Source organism: Aphelocoma coerulescens, chromosome 12 (genome assembly GCF_041296385.1).
Source record: "Aphelocoma coerulescens isolate FSJ_1873_10779 chromosome 12, UR_Acoe_1.0, whole genome shotgun sequence".
NCBI lineage: Eukaryota > Metazoa > Chordata > Aves > Passeriformes > Corvidae > Aphelocoma > Aphelocoma coerulescens.
Genome location: NC_091026.1, coordinates 10,232,802 through 10,255,979, shown reverse-complemented (window position 1 = coordinate 10,255,979; position 23,178 = coordinate 10,232,802). Strand labels below are relative to the sequence as shown.

Below are 23,178 nucleotides of genomic sequence, written 5' to 3'. Positions count from 1 at the left end.
TTTTGCATTCTTTTTTCTGGAGGTGATTTGTGCCCCAAGACAACCCTGAAAAAACTTGGGCCATGGGCAGGGGTTACAAAAAGCTACAGCAATTTCTCTCATGTTATGCATGCTTGTGACCTACACAGCCACGAGTTCAGCCTGGTGACTCCAGTTAGACAGGAATATTTATGGAGTCAGGTGTGTCCATGCTGTCCTTCTGCCTCTAGGAAATGTCTGAGTTATGTCGCTCTGAAGGTGCAAGAGGGAGTGACTTTTCTCCCAATTCCAAGCCATGTTTCATGGAGGCATCACACCCAAGAGCTTTGCTTGCTCTCTTGCTCAGGTTTTTTAAGAACTGCATTCTTAGCCTCTGCCCTACTGCCCCACAGCTTTGCTGTGTAGGCCCAGGCTCTGGGGAACCACCTCTTCCTAGCAGCTCTAGAGCTATTTTTCCCAATTCAGGGGAAAAAGCAAATCAGAATGTCAGCAGCCTGGAGCTGAGTCTCTATCAACCTTCTCTCAAAATCACAGACCATACAGCATTAGCATGGATGCCTCACAGAGCTCTGAATCTGGAGGAGTTTAACTTTGGAAAACCTTTATGCATAACAGAATATGTCAAAGGAACCTGCACTACGCTCACAATACACAATTTCTGCTTGACTTTGCAGAGCTTGTGGGGGTTGAGGGTTCTGTGCATTTGTGTTTGATGTGGTTTGACCTAGACTAGTAGAATCAGTAGCTTTATCCCTGTCCAGAGCCTAAATTGGCAATTAAAAACTAAGCCTCTTCAGCAAGCTCTGCTTCCTACTTTCTTTCCTCATTTCCTCATTTCCTCAGGCTTGGAAGTTCCCATGCAAGCCCCTCTGAAGGGGCTGCTGTTAATTTAAGCACAATCTTGCTGTCTTACACCATCCAGATTTAGGGCTCAGTCTTAAAATCTGTGCCTGCTGCTACAAGCAACCCTCTTGCAATATGTCTGCAAACCTGATCTCATCATACATCTCAAAATCACAATTCCTCACAAGAAAAGAGTTAGGAGGACATTTCAGAACTGCCATGATGTCCAGAAGGAGTAACATGGCTAAGTTTTCCAACCACCCCAGAAAGGGCAGACGCCATAAATCAGCAGAGCAGAGACAGAACTGGGTAGTACAAATATATTTCATAACAAAAGGTTCAACAGGATCTAGCTAGAGCCAGCACAAAACAATGTGGAGAAACAGTTTAAGCTGATTTATTGTAGCTTTTCAAAAAGCAAGCCCTCACTGAGAATAACTCATGAGTGGTTAATACAGGGAAAAGAGAGGAAGGAAACTTCAGGTGGGGGTGGGAGAGAAAGAATTATTGGGTCCTTGCAACTGCATAGCTCTGGGTAAATCTCTGCAAAGTTAACATTTAAGATCAGCTGTATTTAGTTTCAAGGAGGCTTTGAAGCAATATTTTAGGGGACATGAAGCTGAGATCAGAGGTGAAATGCCTGGTGCGTAGCTTAAAACTCGTGGGTCGGATCTTCCCACCCCTTTCTTGGATGAAACTGAGGAGGAGGGATTCTAGGGTTACATGGACTGCCTTGGGGAGACACTCCTCCACTTTGATATCAGAGATGGGATTTTCTGTGGCAGAACTGACTGCCAGACCTGCTGCTCTGAACCTGCAAGGCAGACAAGATCCCCGGAGACCTGGGCAACTCAAGGTTGGATCCGAGCTTTCCTCTTGGTTCTGCCCTTCTACAGAGCACAAGAAGCCTTGAAAGAAGCCTTGTTTCCAGCAAGGCAAGGAGTAGGCATTGCCACACACAGGACTGAGGAAGGGAAGGTGTGAGAGGAGCCCAGACAGAACTGCCCCAGGACCTGAGTGGGAGGAGTGCTGGAACTGACATCCCAGTCCTGTGCTTTGCTCTGCTTCAGCCCTTGCTCAGTACAAGGCCTACAAGGGAGATAAAATGGAGGTCATATCTCCCAAGGGGAGCTACAAGGATAGATGCCCAAAGCAGTCAGTGTCTGTCTAAAAAAACTGTGCAAAACATTGCTTAAATAGAAGACATCAGCTGAAAAATTCAAGTCAATCTGAAATCACACCCGAATTTTTTAGATTAGCTTTGGGGTGTGGAGGGAGAATATGCCAAGAAACAAAAGAGTTTCTGGCACAGATCCCCTTGGAAATCAGGAAAAATAAAATACTTCTGGTTAGTTTAATTAAAAATTCATTTTCACTTGGAAGCAAAGCCACTGCAGATGAGTGATGGCTGCAGGGCCACCACTCTCAATGGAGAACCAACAGACAGGGAGTAAGAGCAAGAACAGTTTTCACAGACTCTCCCTCCTCTTCACTTGCACTGAATGTTTAATGATTTCCAAAGGGACAAAAATGACTGTTTAGCCAGTCGTGTAGCAGTTTCTTCTTGAAATCAAAATGCAGATACTGCCTTGTGAGCCAAAGCCTTGGAAATAGAAAGGCCTGTGTAATGAGATGGACTGTCCTTTACAAGCATGAGAAAGCTGCATTTGAAGGGCCAGAAGCTTCTTCTGCACAGTTGCTATCGCTTAAACTCAGCCCTACTTGCTAGTTCAGGACTACACCTGCTCTCTGAAGAAGAAAAGGTTTTTTTTATATAAAAGCATGTCTCTGTTTCAAAGTAGCTGTTCCTTTTTACTGAACTCCCTTGTAGCCTTGGCATATTCAGAACACTGGAACCTGTTCCAGTGACAAGTCATTATTGCTGCTAGAAGTTCATAGCCTGACAAATCCAACTCAACCCTAAAAGACCAAGGAAGCTTCCTAGAAAGGAACAAGGTGTGCTTCATTAAGGGATGAGCTCAAGCCATGCAAGAATGCTCCCTACATGGCATCCCAGCCACATTTTGACAGTTTAATCTCACTATTTGGCATAGCACAGAAGATGGAAATAGACTGCAGTGTTCATGTATTGAGGTGAGGAGTTTTAGATACGCCTCTGCAGCTTTCAAATGATGGAAACTATTTTATTTAGTAAAGCCATCCCTCTGGTTAGATCCACACGAGTACTTGGTAATGTATAAGTCCTTAGGAACATGCTCCTTGCTTGGTTATTTTCAAATATTTGTTAAGAAGGGCTTGAGACAAATAATCAAGTGCTGCAGAGAACACCACATCTAAACGTTAAGCAGCATTTGCTGAAGTCCTCTAAGACAAGTCTGCAGACTTCTTCTGACTCAATTCTTTCACAAGGTATTTTTCATGCAGGACTTCACTCATAGTCTGAACCCAGGTGCCCCATAGGTTCTTCATAGTCAATCCCTGCCTCCCTCCCAAATCAATGGTTCTTGAAAATGGGCTTTTCCATGGTTCAGACTCTAGCCATGGCTCTGATCACCTCCAGTATCAAGCTGCTGTTTCAGGGAGTGGATGGTACAGAATACCCATGACAAGCAATACTGAAAAAGTTATTACAGGGAGAATTCAGCTCAGCACCCCAGCACCTGTGCAAGGAAGAGACTAAAAAGAACACAACTGGCACAAGAGGGTCACAATGTTTCTGAGCTAGTTCTTGCAACCAAAACTGCATGACTGAAGTACTTTCATCAGGCTTTTGGGGCTTACGTGGGCAAATCTTCACTAGCTGGGAATCACAGAATGGTTTGGGTTGAAAGGGACCTTAAAGATCACCTAGTTCCAACCCCCCTGTCATGGTCAGGGACACCTTCCAGGATGAGAGCTGTGAATAAAGAAGGAGCAAGAAAGGAGATGACACTTTACCTGTTCTGTGAAGTCAAGATACTATGTTATTATGACTTTTTAATAATGCATTGACTGTGCAGTTCCCATTTGTATAGCAATGGTTTAAAGAGAGACTCCAATTCCCTGAAATACTTAGACCCAACAGTACTGTTTGTGGCCAGGCAATTCCACCCCTAATGTGGAACTCTTGATTACTTCCTGCACTGGGTCAATTGCCTGTCCTCACTTACACCTTCCTGATCCAATTGTGTCAGCAGTCCTCTGTGTTGGCAGAGATCTTAATTGGTTATTCTTAACTAACTGACAAATTCATTTTAAGTTCAGATGTCACAGGTAGCATGAGTCTCTAAATTGCCAAGCTTTTTCCACATGATTTTCCAAAATCTAGGGTGGAATTATCCTATAAACTTAGAGACAGAAACTCAAGGATTGATTTCTTAATCATAAAGTGCTTATGTATATTTTAACATATTTTGAGATTAAACACATTAATTTCCAGTCTAATCTTGGCACATCCCAGTGCTGCACTTCAGCCTTGCCCAGCTATGAGAGGAATCTTTGCAGCAAGAGGTTTTACAGGCTCTGTCAAAATCAATATCAGCAGCTACTCCTCTGGGAAATTAGGAATGTCACAGGCAAAGCATTTGCCAAGGCTTTCAGCATGTTCCAATTAATTTACTATTCCATGTTTGCTGTAGACCTGAGGCAGGAAGGAAAGTTGAATGTAAGCAGTTAAACATGAGACATGGAATGCTGCTAAGACAGTGATCACTGCAACAGGGTCTTCAAAGGCTGAAATGTTTATTCACGTTTTGAACCAAAGTGAATTTTAATCACAGGTGAGGTGCAATGGTTTACCCACTTAAGAGCTGGATACAGACTTCATCCTGTGGCTGCCAAATCCAGATGTGTTATTTCTTGGCTTTACTGAGCTAATCTGGGTGTCCAAAGGCTTTAGCTACTGCAGGCTTGGTTCCTAAAATGTTGTTTCATTTCTAACACTAAGGCGGCTTCACCTCTGGCAGTGAGGGCTGCCATGCTAACATAAATAAGGAACCAACCTGCCATGAGTTTTAATCACTGCCTTGTTGATTTGCTCTTGAAAAGGGCCAGATGTAATAGCTTTTAGCTCCAAAATGTGAATGGGGACCTGTCCAACTTGAGGTGCAACTACTAGAATAAAGATGGGTGGTAACAATAAAAAAAGAGTCTTTAGTTAGATGAGTCCTTGGCTGCAATCATTTTAGGTACAAGCAAAGAAATCCAAAGGCATGTGGGATGTCTTTTCTGCAGAAAAGCTTAAAATAGAAAAGGAAATCAATACTCATTTACAGTATCTGGCAGTCACTGAACCAAAACATACATGTACACCTACAGCTGAGCAGAAATAACAACATTTATTTAAACCACAAGCTGTTATTCTGCTGCAGGAATGCTGTGTTTCATGTGGAGCACTTCACCAGAGACTGTACCACATATTTCTGACCATTTTTTAAAACCCTCAGCAATATCCAGGGCAATACCACAGTTATGAGCCCCAACAGCCAGGCCAGCTTCGACTCCTTCGATTCGCAGCAAAGAAAGAGTGAGAGCTGGTGTGGAGGAGAATGTGCTCAACAGGAAGCAAACCTCTGATGGGCAGAACCTTTAAGTGATGCTTCAAAAGAGAAAAGTACACCTGTGTGTAAGAACGAGGCACTGTTTCCACTCTGTAAAATTATGGGCTTCAAAGGAAGGAATAGTGTTTAACAAATCAGCATTCCCCAAACACTGAAAGTGAAATGAAATGTAAACAAAGTGAATCTGCTGATTGCTTGTTTTTTTCCATTCCCCTGCTCTGAGAAATGTGACCAGTAAATAAACAGGATAAATAATAACAGCAGCTGGCTTTTGTACAACACTCCTCATACAGAAAACCCAAAATGCTTTACAGAGGGTGCAAGCAGGCTGCTTGCAGAGGTCACATGAGACAGAGATGAATGGCACCTCAAGAGATCCTCTGATCCATCACCCCATCCCAAGCAAGGATCAACCCTTCTTCCCACTGCCACATAAACTGAGCACAGAGGTAAAAAGCCTTGCCCATGGCAACACAGCATGCCAAAGGCAAGGATGGACACACAGCATGAGTCAAAACCTGACCCTACAGCAGCCAGCAGGAGCTTAACAGCAGAGTTAAGATATCACCATGGGTTCCCTGTGCTACATGCATAGGGCCACAGTGAACCTGGAAAGAAAAAAGTCAATTTAAGAAAAGTTTTCTGTCCTAATGACTTTGTGGGCATCTAATAATGTCAGAGAGATGCTCTGTGCATTTTCAGGACAGCCTGGGCTGAGATGCTCCATGCCCGTTGTTTGGGGAGGGACAGAGGATGACTGAATGCTGATTGCTTGAATGTCTTTTTAATAACATGAGATTATGAATGCTACTCAGAATACAGATTTTAATGCTCCAAACATTGTAGACTAGCTCTCCCACAAAATTGAAAAAATGAAGGAAAAGCTTAACCATTAAGTCAGCTAGATGTTATCTTACATAAATTTAATTACTTGCTGCTTCCTCGTCACTCCTCATGCCTTTCACCCAGCAAATTAAGCCACTGCAGATTTCTGGAATTTGACAGTGGAATTTGAAAGCCCACTGAGATAGTTTTGAAAATAAAAGTAAGAAGTATGTTAAAAAATGATAAAAATAAGCTCATCTTGTCTGTTGGTGAACCAACTAACCTGCTGACACCTACAGCAAACTAAAGCAAATTCTATTCTAAAGAAAGGCCAATGATTTAAGTCTTATTCCCTCACTCTGCAAGCTTCAAGCTGGAGCAAGGAAGAAAGAAAACATACAGAGCAAGACATTTATCACAGGTCAGACAGATGTCTGAAAAAGCTCAGCAGTCTTTCTTGCATACCAAATCTATAGTAGTTTGTACATTTTCCCCTTACCCACCTGTACACAACACTGGAGCAAACGATTACTACCCTATTACTGCTGAATCTTTGGCTTTAACCCAGTTGTCAATATTTTGTTCCCTTTTTTCCCTGTTCTTTCCTTTCAACGATTGCTGCTGAGACCATTTACTTGTAGCAGAACAGCAGAAAACAACTAATGCATCACTTAGTAGATTTTATTTAAAATCTCTCTTGGAACATAAAGCCGTCTTCAACCACCAGCTGCTCAAGGAATAACTTACTTTCTCTGGCAGCTTCCATCTAGAAACTCCAGCCTCAATTTGTATCACTTGACTGGATGACTGCATCCAATTTTAGACAAGGAAACAAAAGTACCGAGAAATTGTGAGTCTGATTCTGTAAATCACTGGTCATTGTGTCACTGTCTAATGACTGTCTTGACCATGTTTTGCTTGTTCTCTGCCCCTCGTTGACTTCTTTTTTCTGTTTTCTGACACTAAATTCTCTAGGTCTAGCAAGTTGCCTTTGCCATCACTCAATATGGGAGGATTCAGAGGCTTCCATCATCGAGCGCCTGCCGAACAGAAACGAAGATAGTTCCTGGCTGGAGAGCCAGTGTCTGATACAGAAGGGGGGGACTCTTTCATGCCATTGGAAGTACTCATGAAGTTTGGTGTTACTCAAGGTCCTGGGACATTGAAAACTGCTACAAGAAGAATGAATCCCTTCGGACACAAACAGACTGCATCTGTCTAGGAGGAACAAACACATCCCCAAGCAGAGAAAGACCAAGACCAAGACCTATCCCCTCTCTGCTGATGGGGATATCCCATAGGAGCATGCTTGGGGGTGGGTAAATCTGCTGCAGTGCTGTGGCCACCAGGACAGCTTCCACCAGCTGGTCCCTTCCTGGCCCCAAGGCCACAGCTTGGTACCACTGTGTGGTGCAGCGAGTCTGATCAGCTTGGCAGTGCCTTCCTGACACCACCACCCAGTGACTCCCCCGAGTCTGGTTGCTTTAGAAGATGTTTATGGTCAGGACTAGCCCAAGGTTGGTATTTGGGATTGCTGTACCAGTATTTTTATTTCAGTTAACATAAGAGAAATTTTACTGGTCTGCAAGAGGAAACCCTAGAGGAGATATAATTTTAATGATGTCTAAAAACTTTACTTACCCTGGTGTTTGCTAATTTCCTTATGGATAATAAGCCACACTGACACAGCGTCAGAATGCCTGTGCTGTAGAGTACAGGACACGGATGGCTGGGTGTAGTCAAGGATATAAGTGGGGTGGATGAGGTAAGGGACCTGCCTGAGCATATCTGTAGGAATCTCATGGACAAGATGCAATACTATCTCCTTGGATACCTGGAATAACCAGCCATTTGCTATCAGGGTTGTGTCACATCTCTTGGATAAGGGACAATAGGATAATGGCTTCCATTCAAGTGGGAACACATTAGGACAATGACACGCCTGAACCTAGGGAAGGCAGTTCAGCCAAATATGTCTGCAGGGACAGCTCTTAGAACAATGCAGTTTCCCTAGAAGAACAAAGAGATCAGATGTTCACCCTGGCTCAAAAGAGGACAAAGTCACAGCAGTCTGAAGAGAACTTGAAAAGCCAACTCCTCTGCTACAGACATCTAGAAAAAACACCCTCTTTCAGCCAGAACAACTGTACCAGTCAACTCTTGTTGTAGATGTATTCACAGTGATCTAAAAGAGCTGCTGTGTGTTCCCAAGGGATGTTCCAAGAGTGCTGGAGAAATTGAAGCAAGGAACTGTGTGCAGCTCTTTTATTATTTCCACTAAACCCACATATTCCTAATAGCAGTAAAGTGCTCTTGCATCTGGAACCTTGATAAGATCACTGAGTTGTCTGCTTCAGCTATTGTGTCACTACCAACAAATAGCTGGTTCAGAGCAGTCCCAGTTTGATGAGCTGAAGAAGGGGTCAGTGCAGGGTCTGCCCAGGAAAAAGACACTTGGAGGGATCAACAGATCTCTAAATGCTGAGTGACCAACTTGGGCATCCATCAGAGTCGTGGCACAAAGCCAGTACTGATCATCACACTTGTATTCCAATTAAAAGCAAATGAACCATTTGTTTTACAGATGCCAGGTTTGCTCATCCTTCAGTCTCTGGCAGAATAATGTGCAGAAAAATTATTTTTACAACACTATCTCTAGACCAATTTTCTTCTTTTCTCCTATTTCTAGCTTTGCTTCTTATATTCACCATGCTGGACCGCATTGTTTCCAATTCCTCAGGTGGCACACAGAACCCAACACTGATTTTGCTTTTTTTGCTGCTCTCAGGATCAGGATGAAATATTACTGCTTTGAGGCTCACAACAGGGAACTCCAAAAGTCACCTTGTTCCTAGACACTGATGTCACAAAGTTGTACACCTGTGCTCAGAAGCAGATCCTAACAGGGCAACGAGCAAAAGGGACAGCTTAATTACTATTGTTATTCCATTTGCAATTCACCTTTTTCCTGGGGTTCTGTGGAATAAAAGGCAGATTTGCTTGTGTTGGACGTTCCTGTGGAGACTGAAAAAAAATTATCCTACTGAAAAAGCCTGTTGGAAGTATCTGCAGCGAGAACCAAAGCTGCTCCCCTGTCTGTCAGAGTCCCTCTTACATGAAGCTGGTTTGCTAATTTGCCCATCCTCTGGAACCGCATAAGGAATCATAAAAGGATGCCCCCATTCACAGTGAATAAGACAGTCACATGGAGCAAAGATAACAGAGGCACTAAAGGAACACATACACAGCTGATGAAAAGAAGGGAGGCTTTAGAAACTCAGGCAATAGCAATACAGAAGCAAAGCCTGGAATGTTGATTCGACAATGATCATTGTTATTTCCCTTCGCAGCGTGTGCGATGGGATCACGAAAACAGAGGGAGCTGAATTCATCCTATGGCAAACTGTGCTGACATAAGTCACTTTGCATCCTACAGATTTGACTTTAATTTCAAGTCGACCTCATTAGTACAAACAAAGTGTTCTTCAAGAGTGACACTGAATTAGGAACTGCTTTAAGTATTTCTAGAGACTAACACAATACACTATAATTAAAGACATTATAATCAGTGACTTGATTTCTTTTGCTTTGACTTCACTTTGGCTTATTTATTTATTTATTCATTCATTTTGGAAAGGTCTGAAAGCCAAATTCCGTTTTGTCATCTGCTCATGCTGGGAGCTGTGCTGTTCTGGAAATGGTATGCAAGTGCTGGTAATGAGATGCCAAAACCATCAAGCAATATTTACAATTTAAGGACCAGTTCAAATATAAAAGCAGTTTGTATTTCTGCACCACAGGCACATCTGCAAAGTCTTTGGGGAACAGAGAAATCTGTTTTCTCCTTATTGGCTTGGCCTGTCACTACTGACAAGTCAGAAGGAATGGCAGGCATTCTTCAGTGAGTAAAAGAAATGTAAAAAATAAATAAAAAAGTGGGTGCTTTTTGTTTGTTTAATTTTGTATTTTTAAACACATCTCAGGTGTAGAACTGAAAGAACTCTTACAAAGGCACTGTTTACTCAGACAATTGCAACTCTGTTTACTTAAACTGTGGTCACGATGTCTCAAGTTGAGCCAACCCATTCCAGTGTACATTACCAATGGCCCAGGAAGGCCTCTGTGACCCCCAGGCAACCCCAACCACTGTGGGTCCTGACAATCCTCTAAGCACACCTGGAGACCACTCTGTGAGAGACACTCACACACTGTGCTAAGTAGCCAGGTAGTGATTTCTCTTTGGTGGCCGAGGAAGCTCAGATTCATGGATGTCTGGAACTCACATTTTCAAGTGCATCCTCTAGCTACAAGTGTCTGAAGTGCCCAGCTTCAAGTGACTGATCTACCAGGAGAGACTCGGGCATCACTGTCTGAAGTCAGTGGCAGCTGCAGCTATGAGCACCTTTGAAAAATTACTCTGAGTCCCTAAATCTCACAGGGTTTACTTGAGGTCAAGAAGAGGGGCTAAAAGTGCCCCAGAAGAAACTGTTTGTGTTTATCTAGGCAGTGACAAGAGTGGAGAAAGCATCCAGAAAAGGCTACGGGGATACAGACTAGAGAGGAAGGAGGTCACCTCTGAAGTTCCTCAGGCCCTTTAGGGGCCTCAAAGGAAATGTCTTGACTTCTCCTCCCAACTTTCCTTCCCTTTCCTCATCAACCTCTATTCTTAGTAGCTTTGTCTGAGAGCTGGAAAAAGAACACAGTTTCTTAATTCCTCACCTCCTGTTACCTCATATTTTGACTCCAAGTGCTCCGGGTGGTGGCAGAGGTTTAAGCCTTGAATGGAGCTGTTGTTTATGTTTACACAATGACTGCTTTCCCATTAAGTAGGTTTCTTTGGCTACTGGGACATGCAATAGGCATGAGATCAGTCCTGTTTGGTTCAAATGATTTAATTCCTCCAAACAACATTGCGTAGCCCTGAAAATGCCATGCCTTGCCCAGATCTTAAGCACTGCACTCAGCAGTGAGCACTTGGTGCCAAAGAGTTACCCGTTTTCACACTCCACAAATCCTGCTGTTGGCACAAAACATGAAAACGACACCAGGACATACTGCTTTTTCTTCCCTGCTGCATTCAAAAAGACCACTTAATTACACTTTAACATGGAACTGGCTCAACAAGTTGGGCAGCTTGCAGGGCTGCTGGCCGGGGAAGCTGCACCTGCACTGCTGCCAGCAGGCAGCAAGAGAAGATGAAACCCAGGCCCCAGCTCTGCTGTTGGGAGTGACTTCCCATCCGAAAAACAAGTGGAAAACACTGTCTTTCTTCTTCCTTAGTCCCATTACTCCTTACTCCATCTACCCCATCTAATCATTATGACATCTGAGTGCCTTTGTGTGTCAGCTTCCTGTGAAGTAATCACCTAAATCCCCCTCTGAAACAAAGCGGACCCTGCTGAGGAACTCACAATAGGTGCCTTTCACTGGCAGGACAACCTTGGCCTCAGTGGCACTTACAACAAAGCTTCCATATGTGCACCAGTACGGGCTGATCAGTCAGATCAACACCACACCGGATCAGAGCCTGGGTATTTGTGAGCATGAAGCAAAAAAGCCTCACAAAATTCCCCCATCTTTCTGAAAAATAGTTGTGATTGTTGTTGTTTTTTAAATATGCTATAACACATTAATCTGTCACAGCCCTTTATCCACGTTTATGAGTCTGTTCAAGGAGATAAAAGAGAAGCACCAGCTCCAAGGGGTGATGTCTGTCAGTCGTCCCCACTTTCAGAGACTGCCTGGCCATTGTCTGCTCTTCAACCCCAGGCTAGGGCTACTTTCTAATTTTTCCTTTGGCAGACATCCTGGGCTTTCCCCCTCCCTGGGGGAGGGATCAAGGGCAATAAGTTCTATTCTAATAGAAGACAAGTCCATGATAACCTTTGGGCATCTGCAGTGAAGAGGTATTTCTATAGCTCTAGCTGGGATTAGGCACATAATGGATCAATGAAAGATCCCACCGTTTGACGGTTATAGCATCATTCATTAGTGTTAAGATTTGAACCTGAATCAACAATTGAGTTAGAAGATTGAAAGAATTGCTTTCAGTATCTGAAATAAATTGTAACAGGCCTGTGGAAGTCCCCTGAGGTGTCTCTCTTTCTCTCCCTATACATATATATAGAGATCAGTTTTGCTGAACGTTTAAAATTAGATTAAAGTTGCTGAGCTTCTACATAGGAAGAAGCAAAAGCAGGGGTTCTTATGAAAAGTGAAAGGGGGTAAAATAATGTATATTTGGTTTGCCTATTAAAGCACTTCAAGAGCATTCTTGACTGCAGGATCCAGGCAGTGACTTGTTATTCAGTCACTTACCATCTCTCTCATACGTAACAATTCATGAAGAGCTAATAATAAACACTACGCCCCCTCCTTACACACAAACACGCAAACACACACACTCAGGAGCTCCTTGTAAATGAGCAACACTGATTCCATCCACTTTTCTTGTCACAAAACTAGGTCAAGTTCACTCTTAATTAACTGCTTAGTGCACAGACCACTAAAAAAAATTAACTACCCAGAGGACTTAGACACCAGGTTTTCAGTGTCAGCTCCTTACCATTTCTGGAACAAAGACCCATCCACCCACTACTAATTTAGTAAGAAATTAAACATGATAAAAAAGCAGTTCCACAACTGGGTGATGAATATTATGGGTAGTTAATGATTAATTACCATTAAAATACAAAACAGCCTGGTTTCACTGCAGAACCTTGGTTTCATAGCATTATTTTTCTGTAAAGGCAATCTTCACATTGGTGCAAAGACTATGTAATGCATCAGTGCCAAAAACTTTCTTCCTTGTTTCTGAAAGGCAGCGAGTAGAAGCAACTATTAAATGCTCTGTAGACCAGGAGATCTTAAACCAGACCTGTGTCCTACAGCCCAACCAGTGCAGTGGAGCTATGGTGGGGTGGCTGCACTGTCCTCCCCTCTGGGGATGGTGTATTTTGGTGCTTGCCCACCCTCTATTTTACCTGACTGCTAACCCAGCCCTATGTTATTCCCATTGTCCCTTAGTTTTGTAGGCATAAACCCCAAGGCCCGCTAACTTTGACCCATGTCCCTCTCTCACGGCAGTTACAGGTTGGTTTGGGCAGAGGGTGATGTCTAACCTGTTGGATCATCAGGATATAGTTTAACTGCCTACAACAGATTGAACAACTTTTTCCTGTGTCTGTTTTCTAGCTGTGTAAAATCAACACAGCTCTTCCTGTTGGCTTGCAGAAGAAGAAAACAATTAAAGAATATCTAGATTTTTATGAAGTAGGTACCTACATAACTAGTGGCAGCACAAATACCTGCCAAGCCAGCAGATACTGGAAGCAGAAAGATCATAACTATGGGAGCAACAGCAGATCATAATCAGCACAGAAAGCTGTTACAGTGAAGAGATTATTTAAATTATGACAAAAACATTAGAAAAATTTCTCTACCTGATTCTTTGTGTGTGTTTATTATACAGGTCAGTTTTGAAATTGCAATTGCCAGTGAGAGAGCTCCCTGAATCATTTACTAAGTATGAATAATTTAAAACCAGTCAAAAAGCAATGCAGTCAAACATTGTCCCTGTTGCCCTGAGATTTCAGCTACTACTGTTGAAACTGAACTCAGGTGCTGATGTTTGTTGACACTGAGAAAATCAGGAAGAGTGAACATCCCAAAGCCTGTATCCCTTTCCACCCTGACTGCCAGTGCTATTAGTTTGGGGATAGTTGTTTATTGCTGATAAGCAGCAGCCACCTGCCAGAGCCACTTGGTAGAACATTGAACTGCCAACCAAGCCAGCTGTGCAAGGAATGACAGTAACTGTGTTTTATAGCTGCAAGGCTGACTCGAGCAAGTAAAGGTTCGAGGAATGCAATCTTTACTGTAGGGGCTCTCTCAGCTGAGAGAAAGCTCTCTTAGATGCTCTGTAAAGCTCCGTGTACACAGCCCTGTAATGCCAGTCAAGCTATAAATAATAATTACATTAACAGAGTTGTATTTACTCATAGTAAAAAGGACATTTGCTTCAAAGTGCTCACCTGGGAGATGCTGCTGGCTTCCAATACCTGCAGAAGAGATACTGCCCATCAGCATTGATGATATGGGGCAGATCTTTGTATGGGATGTTTTGAGGACTCCGCTTTGGCGAACTTTCCTCTGGCATTCTGGAAGAATGACCTGCAAGGTGTTAGAAGAAAGAAGACATATTTTAAAACAGGTGAAGACAACATAAAAGCGGATGGGCTTGGCCGCCACAAACACTCAAGAAAGTCAGTCAGTAAGGCAAGCACCACTGATGGGAGGCTGCTTCCAAAACCCCAGCCAAAGAGCCCCTAAAATCATTGCTTTAAAACAGAAATGTAGCAATTTTTTTGTTCAGAAAAGGCTCACATTTGGGGGTAGAGCATTGAGGGTGGGGAGAGGAAGAAGAAGGGAAGATCAATCCACCATCAGTACTTCATTTACAGCTTTCTATCCCACAGTTCTCCCATCTGTGTTTATTTTGCATCATTTTGTGAAACGGATCATAAAAAGAATATTTTAACTGCAATCAAGTGCAGATTGTGCAGCAGTCGCTACAGATATGAAAAGACAGCTGCATAAAAGATTCATCTCTGGCTGAACATCTCCAAAGAACAGTGGAGGGTGCACAGCAGAGGTATCTGCCACCGTGTCATCATTAAGATCTTCTCTGACATCTCAGACAGGAAGGTGGCGGCGGTGCGGAGCGAAACATTTCCAGGAGAATTTGCCACAAACCTGTTTTCATCCTGTGCAAGGGTTTGCATTCTAGTGAGGAGCCGGCATCGCAAGTCAAACGCAAGCAGATGAGGCTTTTTGCATCTCGCTGCGGAGCCGCGTTCACACCCCGGCAGCCCCACGGTCCCCGGCGGGCGCCCGGCGGGTCCCTCCCGGCGCTGCGCGGGGATCGCCCCGGCTCCTCTCCCCGGCTCGCTCGCTCTTTGAGGAAAGTCGCTTGGGTAATTCACCACTTCTCGTTCATCACTTTTTTTTTCCCCCTTCTCAAACAAATTGCGTGTGTGGGCTGAAGTGGCGGTGGTGGGAGGGGAGGCTGGGAAGGGTGGGGGAGAGGGAGGGCTGGCGGGTGGGAAAGCTGCAGTCCACTTTCCAGAAGCTGCTGCACGTACATCAAAGGCACCTTGAACACATGCAGCTGGAGCAGCTCACAAAGTTCCTGCCGCGGCAGGTTGTTTGCAACTTTACTTCCTTCCTGCCACTTACAGTTCGGAGGCCGCGGCGACGGGGGGAGGCGAGGGAGGGGGAGCCCTTTTCTCAAAGCGATCCCCGCTGCGAAGCCATCTCTCGTGTAAGCGCAACTTCCCCAGCCCCGCGCTGCCAGGCGGGGAGCAGGAGGGAGGGGACGAGGAGGAGGAGGAGGAGAAGGAGGAGGGAGGATCCAAGCACCGACGCGATGCCAGGTCGCCAGCCCCGCACACGCATCCTCCTGCCGCGCCCGGGCGCGGCTGCCCCGCGGCCGCCCGCGGAGCCGAAGCGCGGTGGCTCCACCGCACGGTGCGCACCGGCTGCTCCCGGAGAGGAGAGAGGCAGCGGCGGAAGGGCAGAGGGTGGGTGGTGGGATGGATGGACAGATGCATGGATGGATGCATGGACGGATGCATGGATGGATGGAGGGGCGGGCGGTGCTGCCGCCCCCTCGTCTGGGCTGGGCTGGGCGGGGAGCGGGGGAGCCCCGCGGTGCCCCCGGGCCGCGGGGAGGGCGGAGGCACGGCCGCCCCCTCCCCCGGTGCCCGCCCGCGGGGGCTCCGCACCGGCTCCGCCGCCGCTCCGCTGGGCTCCCGCGGCCGGGGAGCGACCGCAGCGCTCCCGCAGCCCCCGGCACCGGGATCTGGCCCTAGGAGCGGCCGCTCAGCCGCTGCGGGCTGGGGGACAGCAGAGGCACCCCGGGGGCGGGGGCGGCTGCTCGAGCAGAATTTCAGAGAGGGGACATCGTGGGGCCGTGCTGCTTCCTGGGCATCCCGGTCCGAACCGCTCCTTGGGATCCCGACACCAAACTTCGCTGTGTGCGTTTAATGTGCATCTCTTCAGGCTTTGAAGCCTCACTGGAGAGATCGTTCAGATACTAGTTGGGAGAAGTGCCCAAGCTTTGCACCCTTATTCAGGGCAAAGGCCATTTATAAACACAGCATGTGATTTATACTCACATAAATCACTGTATCACTATAGATTATATGCAATACATGTGGGGCAACTCTGTAATGTGAGATCTATTTGGTGGTGTATGATGCTTGCTTATAAAAATTGTCACAGCAAAGTTCCCTGAAGCCAAAATAGCTTCCCAGCCTTAAGGCATCCCAGTACAGAATTTTGTCATTTAATACTGGTAAGTGCTTAGCATTTATTGAGCACAGATTCATGCCTTTTACATTTCATCAGCTCCTTTCATTTTTACATGCTTACATAGGCTTAGAGATCTCAAGCCTTTCTAAGAAGAGGCAGCTATTAACCTTATTTTTAAAGTGAGTCAACATTCTCATCAAGTGCAAATCTGTGAACAAAGGCTGAGGAAAGGAAAGAAATATATGCTAACAATAATAACAATAAATGCAAAACCTCAGAGATGAGCCATATAAAAATAAAAAGCAAAAGCAGATTTTATTTCATTCATCTTTCAGTGTCATTTATATTAAATGCCGGGGGGGGGGGGTGTTAGTTACAAATGGCAAAAGCAAAATTACATGTTCCTGTAACTGCTGTTGTTTGGAAAAAAATAAACAAAACCAACATTTATGGTTGTTAATAATGAGTGAGATTTAGGTCAGATGGGTCTTAAGCAGAGCCCTGGGATCTGTACCTGGAGCTGCACTGTTTGCTAGGCCAGTTACTATCTAAGCATGAATGGGTGGAATTAAAGAGCTATCACAAGCCAGCTCCAGAATTGGTAGAAGCAAGGACATATATGATTATTTAAATGATACAGATCAGATAATAACTGGATTAAGAAGAAAAGAAAGAAGGAAAGAAACCTCTTCCCCTGCTCAAGCTTTATCTGCCAGGAACACTTACTGCTTCTCTACAGCCATCCATGAAATCTGATGCCAGGAACAGGCTCCTCTCCTGCTGTGGTGCTGGGAATATCAGAGTTCCCAAGGCCACAGAGGGGTGGAGGGAGTGGAGGAAAAAATCTCTTTTTAAACTTCTGGATAAAAATAGCATCTCAAGGAAAACGACCTTTGTTGGGACACAAGGGCGAGACCCTGACTTTGAGAGCCTGCCCTGGTCAGTCCAGATATATGATTCCCTTGGTACCCTGTTAACCTCAGTGTAGCTAAAACTGGAGACAGCATAACTGTGGTCCAGCCTGCCCTCTCTGCAGGCCCACATCCTCACCACAGCTTTGGAATGAAGAATCAACCAACACCTCCTTCCCTTCTTGCCAGCTTCTCTGAGACCCCAGGAATCTGAGACCATTTCTTCCCATAGGTCGCACACACTTCCCCATCTCAATGTTAACAACATAAAAACAAATGAGGAGCAACTGCTGACTTGTTACCTTATTATTTTGCAGAGTTTAAGCTGTGAATGAAAAGCCACCTGAGAAAACTGGATTGGGTCTGGGGAATTTATGTACGTGATACTCAGACTGTATACCAGGCTTCAGCAGAGCAATTACTGCACCCTGGCTCCCTGTGAGAAATCAAAAGGATGCCTGAGCATACAGTATTTATGAGACTGTAACATCTTCTCTTGTCTTGGTGGAGTGAAATACGTTTCAGAAATAGAGTTTAAGCTAAATCAACTTCTAATAAAAAACAGATTCACACTTGGTGAATCTTTACACTAACTCAGCAATTACTCAGTCCTTGTAGGAAAGGATGTTTGGTTAAGCCCTGCTTAATTTAAGTGTCTCCATTGACCCCCAAGGTACACACAGAAGTAGAGAGAAAAGGGATACACCTTCAGATGAGGTGAATTTTAGGAAAAGGATCAATTGCTGGAATGACAGAGTAAATACATGTAATGAAACTTGTTATTAGAGCAAGGGGAGGGGAGGGGAGAGGAGGGGAGGGGAGGGGAGGGCAGGGCAGGGCAGGGCAGGGCAGGGCAGGGAAGGGAAGGGCAGGGAAGGGAAGGGAAGGATGATGGGAGAGAGCACAGCAGGCTGGTGTGTAGCTCTGATAGTACAGTAAGGGAACAACACAGGATTTCTTTGCAGTTAGGCTTTTGTTCCCAAAATGAATTTTTAATGGATCCCATCCTGTTGGCATGCAAAGATAAATAGACTGTGTGAGATCCTTCTGCTCTTGTTGATGACACCATGTTCCTAAATTTTAAAGCAGTGTTTCTATTTGAGAAGTAGATTTGATAGGCTGTGGGTGCTAAACCATTTGGGATTCTGCTCACCAGGACCACAAAGTGAACTTTCGCTGACAAGAAGGAGGGAAAAAATATCAGAGGAGGAGGACAGAATAATAAAATATATAAGGAATATGTGGTTATGGAAGAATCTGCTGCAAAACCAGAAAAATGCTGGAAGTTACAGTAGTCAGGGAGCAGCTGGAGAGAGCAACAGACAGCACAAGCAAGAGAACATGTGGGAAATGATGGGAAATGAAGCATGAAGAGGAAGAATTGAAATCAAGTGCAAAGCAAAGAAGCCAATGCCACTAAAGCTGTCAGTTTAGAGTAATTAATTTGGATTTGCCATTCTCTTTGGCTGGAGTTTTTTTATTATTAATCCCTAGACAGAGTCCAGTCATTCACCTTTACTTATTTCTGTAATCTGCCTTTGCTTGCCTGTTGGTATTCCTGAATAAGACATGTATGGGGATGAGGCAGAAGCGGGGGCTGGGATGAACTGTTTTCATTTTCCTCCTATTTTAATGTCTTGCAGCCAAAAAAGAAGCTTGGTGTCAGGCAAACCAGATTGAGGAAGAAAATGCTAGAGGAAGATATTGTATTGATCAGGTTAATCTTCACAATGTCAGGAGAAATTATAGGTAGCTCAATATTGTTCTGCAAAATTCTACAGCCATATGGACCTCCTCACAAATTAGTGTGAAATGGAGAAAGGTTGAAGGGTAAGCACAGGGAATACAGAAATTTTTTGCAGGCTTCCACTGATTTGTTTCCCCTCAGTAATCTCACCTTCCCCAGTCAGGAGGAATAAAATTATTAAAGCTACAAGTGGCTTAATACCCCTAGATGTAAACTACAGTCAGATAATAAATTAATTTTACCATGTAAATGAAGTTAATCAGTGTTTAAAACAGTCCTAAGTTTTTGTAGGTAATAAAAATTTGCAAATCATGCTGTCATGAGAAGTCACAAATCTGTGACTTGCAAACAGTTACTGTATGAGTGGATTGATTAGTATCTTGCCCATGCTCCTTACTTGACAGGGCAAAAAACACACACTTAAAAACACAGTAATTGAATATCGGTTTCAGCCTTTTAAACTGATGTATAGAAGATGACCTATCCTATATAGATGCTAATTTGAGAACTGGTTGTTTTTAATTACAGAAGCAATACATATTTTGTTGGGTGGTTCATTTGGTTTTTGTTTGGGTTTTTTTTATTAAAAACCCCACCAAGATTATTAATACCAGATTCTGAGACATTCTTAGTATGAAAAAGAAGGCATCCTCCAAAGGCAGGAAATTCAAAATGAGAGTGGAAATTCTGCCCTAGAGCTTTTTTCCATAGGAGGAAGGTTGATGGAGTTATTCTAGCAGCCTTTTTGCTCAAGAATAGCTCTGCCTTGGGAATAAATAGGTTTTTATAGAGGTCTGGAAGTGCACAGGCTCAGCAGTGGTGTTTCAGCTCAGTTCTGCGGGTGGCCAGCACTAGAGGGCACAGCCTCAGCTCTGCTGGATGAGGGCTGCATGTGGGTATTGCAGCCCCTACCAAAAACCCCTCAGCTGGGTTGGTTTGGGTTGTTTTTATTCATTCTCCCCTTTATTTAGAGGTTTTCTTTAGACATTTGTCCCATTTTATCTTTGCAGTTTCTAAATAAAAGTTTCCTGTACTGGTACATAATTAGTCCAGTTTTCCCTCTGGATTTATTCACATCACTAGAATGAACTTCAGTGGTTTCTATCCTAGACGAGCATTTTGCTGCAGCACTTGAAGGGAAATCCTGCCCTTGTCAATGTGAGCACAGACAGCTTAAAGAGTTTTTTTACAGAATGGCATTTCCTTGCAAGTGGCCATAGTAATGTTCATAAAATGTTGGTCATCTTGGTAAAAACAGGGTTTTGAGGGCAAAAAACATAATCAAAAGGAAGGACCTGAAGAAAAAAGTCCAAACCTTTGAATTTTAATATGCATAAAAACCAGAATAAGATGACCTATAAATATTCTCTAGCAGGAATTGTGGTCTCAATTTTGAGGAGTACCTGACCATTTCTTTTCTCATTTCTATTCCTAAGGCTGACTGCATAATCCACTCTACAAACCCAGCATTATTGCACCGGGGCTAAATCCTACAGCCAGAAGCTACCACTACCCTGCCATGGTTAGAGTGGTGCTTTATTTTGGTAGCTGCACTGGAAGCATTGACTGCCCCCTGCTTTTCTTGCTGCTTTGCAATTGACAAAGCATCGTTTATCACGCTCTGCATTCCAATTTTTCTTTGCACGTTTTCCAGCTCATCATAACATAATTATGTTTCTGTTTCCTTCAGCCAGGGGCCGACTTTCTTTTACTAAGACAACAGCTGCACTGCACAACCTTGATGAATCCCCATAAGGGTAAAATGAGTCTGTGGTGCTTGTTTCTGCCTTGGCAACCCGAATGTTCAAGCTCTTTTTTTATGACAAATGCTGCTCTAAAATGCACCCAACCCCGATGCTCTCATAGCATTTTTCCAAATTAGGTTTTGTGTCGTAAATTAGACTTGAAATATTAAACATTCTGTGTGGTTTGTAATTTTAAAGGCTCCCTTTGTAACATATCTGTTTATGGTGTTTATAGGTTATAGACTGTGGGATGGAGTTTAGAAGGCTGTAGTTACTGATGTGAAATTTGTATTTTGAATGAAAGTGACTCTATGTGTGACAATAAGCACAATCTAAAGGTCTGGTCTATGTCCCTAAAAAGCATCTTAAGGTAGCTTTCATGGTACAGGTGAATCATTTCCTTGATTAAGGCCTCAGTTGCTCCAGCCACACTGCGACATAAAGGTAATTACAGAAGCCCCATCTCTGAAGGGCATTAACTGCTAGTGATGGAAAAAGACACACAGTATTTTTATTATCAGTTGTAGAGATATTTTATTTAACTCTAACATAGTACTTTGAACCTGAGATTTTGAAGTACTTCAGAAAGGAAGAATGACTTTTGTATTTTACATGGGAGAGATCAGGGCAGAGAAATCAGAGAGATCAGGGCTCAATCCTGGAGGCAAGCTGAGGGCAGAATCCATTATTAATGCTCCTGATTTTGTTTACCCAATTATACCATTACTAACTCCCATCTCATCTCAAAATCTATCCATCAGAGCACTGTGTATAGTGGAAGCAGCAACTTTTTCAGTCACTGAAGATTGCCCAGGTTTGTAAATATATGGGACATCGTGGCCTGGACAAAACCACAGCCTGGACAATTGCATTCTTCAAGGCAACATTTTTTCTACTCTTCAGGGCAACATTTTCCCTACATTTTTGCTTTCTGTACTATTTTCCTGGTGTTATTACTTCTGACACCATCATTTGAAGATTGTATGTATTTATACTTAAAACTTACAATATATCTGTACACAGAGACAGGAGTTTAACTGATAAGATCAGTCCTATCAGCCATATCCAAGTGCTCCATGATGTAAGGATACTTTGGGATACTTAACAGTGTTTTAGTTTTGTGATGTTTGAGTTCTGTCCACCACACTGGACACAATGCAATTGCCTGGAAAGCTATTAGATGTTAGGTGTTGATGGGAACTCTCCCTGCCCAGCCAGGGCCAGCTTCTCTCCATGGATGGTGAGTATGGTTCTGCTGTTGATAAAAGTGGGCTGCTTGTTTTGGAACGACAATGAACACATGGCTCATGAGAGGAGCTTGCCTTGTGCTCCTTCTTCCTTATAATCCCGAGGCAAATTCTGGCATATTTCACTCAGATATTTTAGCTTTTTTTTCATCTATCATCAGTTTCTGTACTCAGTCCACTCATGTTCAATATAAGATGTGCATTTTCCTTCTGATTCATGTACAGTAATTACTTCCTAACATCTGCCTAACAGATTTCGTAAGAAAAGTAACTCTTCAAACATTAAGAAAAAAAAATTAATGTATGAAATCTTTGAAATCTCTATTACTGGGGTTTGTTATCCACAGCTGACTGGATACATTTCCCAACCAGGAAGCTGGTTCAGCAAAACAGCTGCATTAGTTATTTAACTGAAGGCCTGATCCTGCTTTTGCTCACACTGATGCAAAGTGGGAGTAGTACCAGAGAAAATAAAGAATATCCCTAGTGAGAAATACACGTTGCAGAAAAAATAAGCATTGTGCTATGGAACAACAAAAGAACTGTAGCAGATACTCTGCCATCCTGGTATAGGTGTTAGGCAGGACCTTAATGTCTTGCAGAAACCTTATCCCAAATACACTGCTCGCTCCTGGGAGGGCTCTTTTACTGTGTTAGCACCAGGTGACCAACAGAACTATAGCCCAGTTGTGCTCAGTGTTGTGCCCTAATACCATGAAACCACATGTGACCTATTCTGTACTAAACACCACACTCATTACTGTTTGCATGTGGTTCATAATTGTTCCCTCTTGGTTATTTAAACTTTACAGTTACAATTACTTTATACCTTCTAGTGCAGAAAAATGCACTCACTGATTTTCCTCCTAGGCTGAATTAATGCATGTGGTAACTGACCCAGGGGTGCATGGAACTGACCCAGGGGTGCATGGAAAGGAGAAGTCAAATGAGAAGCACTGATGTGAAAAAGGGGACAAAGCATCCCAAAGTATCTCCTTTACAAGATGGCAGTGCTTCTTGGACAATCTCAGGACCACGAGGGATTGTTACCAGAGCCTTTAGAGATGG

At 43.7% G+C, this 23,178-nt stretch overlaps 1 protein-coding gene and 1 long non-coding RNA gene across 8 annotated transcripts in view; one reads left to right on the top strand and one right to left on the bottom strand.

The window, feature by feature from the left end:
- MGLL (monoglyceride lipase) overlaps positions 1-23,178 on the bottom strand; it is a 107,475-nt gene that overhangs the window by 46,643 nt on the left and 37,654 nt on the right. For 5 of the 7 annotated variants that reach the window (XM_069028046.1, XM_069028048.1, XM_069028047.1 and 2 more), the window contains one exon: positions 14,180-14,318. In XM_069028046.1, the coding sequence (XP_068884147.1) occupies positions 14,180-14,318 (139 nt within the window). The other 2 variants (XM_069028050.1, XM_069028049.1) reach the window with 2 other exon arrangements.
- LOC138117585 (uncharacterized) lies at positions 15,651-17,964 on the top strand. The gene is made up of 2 exons (XR_011154725.1): positions 15,651-15,727; positions 17,689-17,964. It is a non-coding gene; the product is annotated as an uncharacterized lncRNA (long non-coding RNA).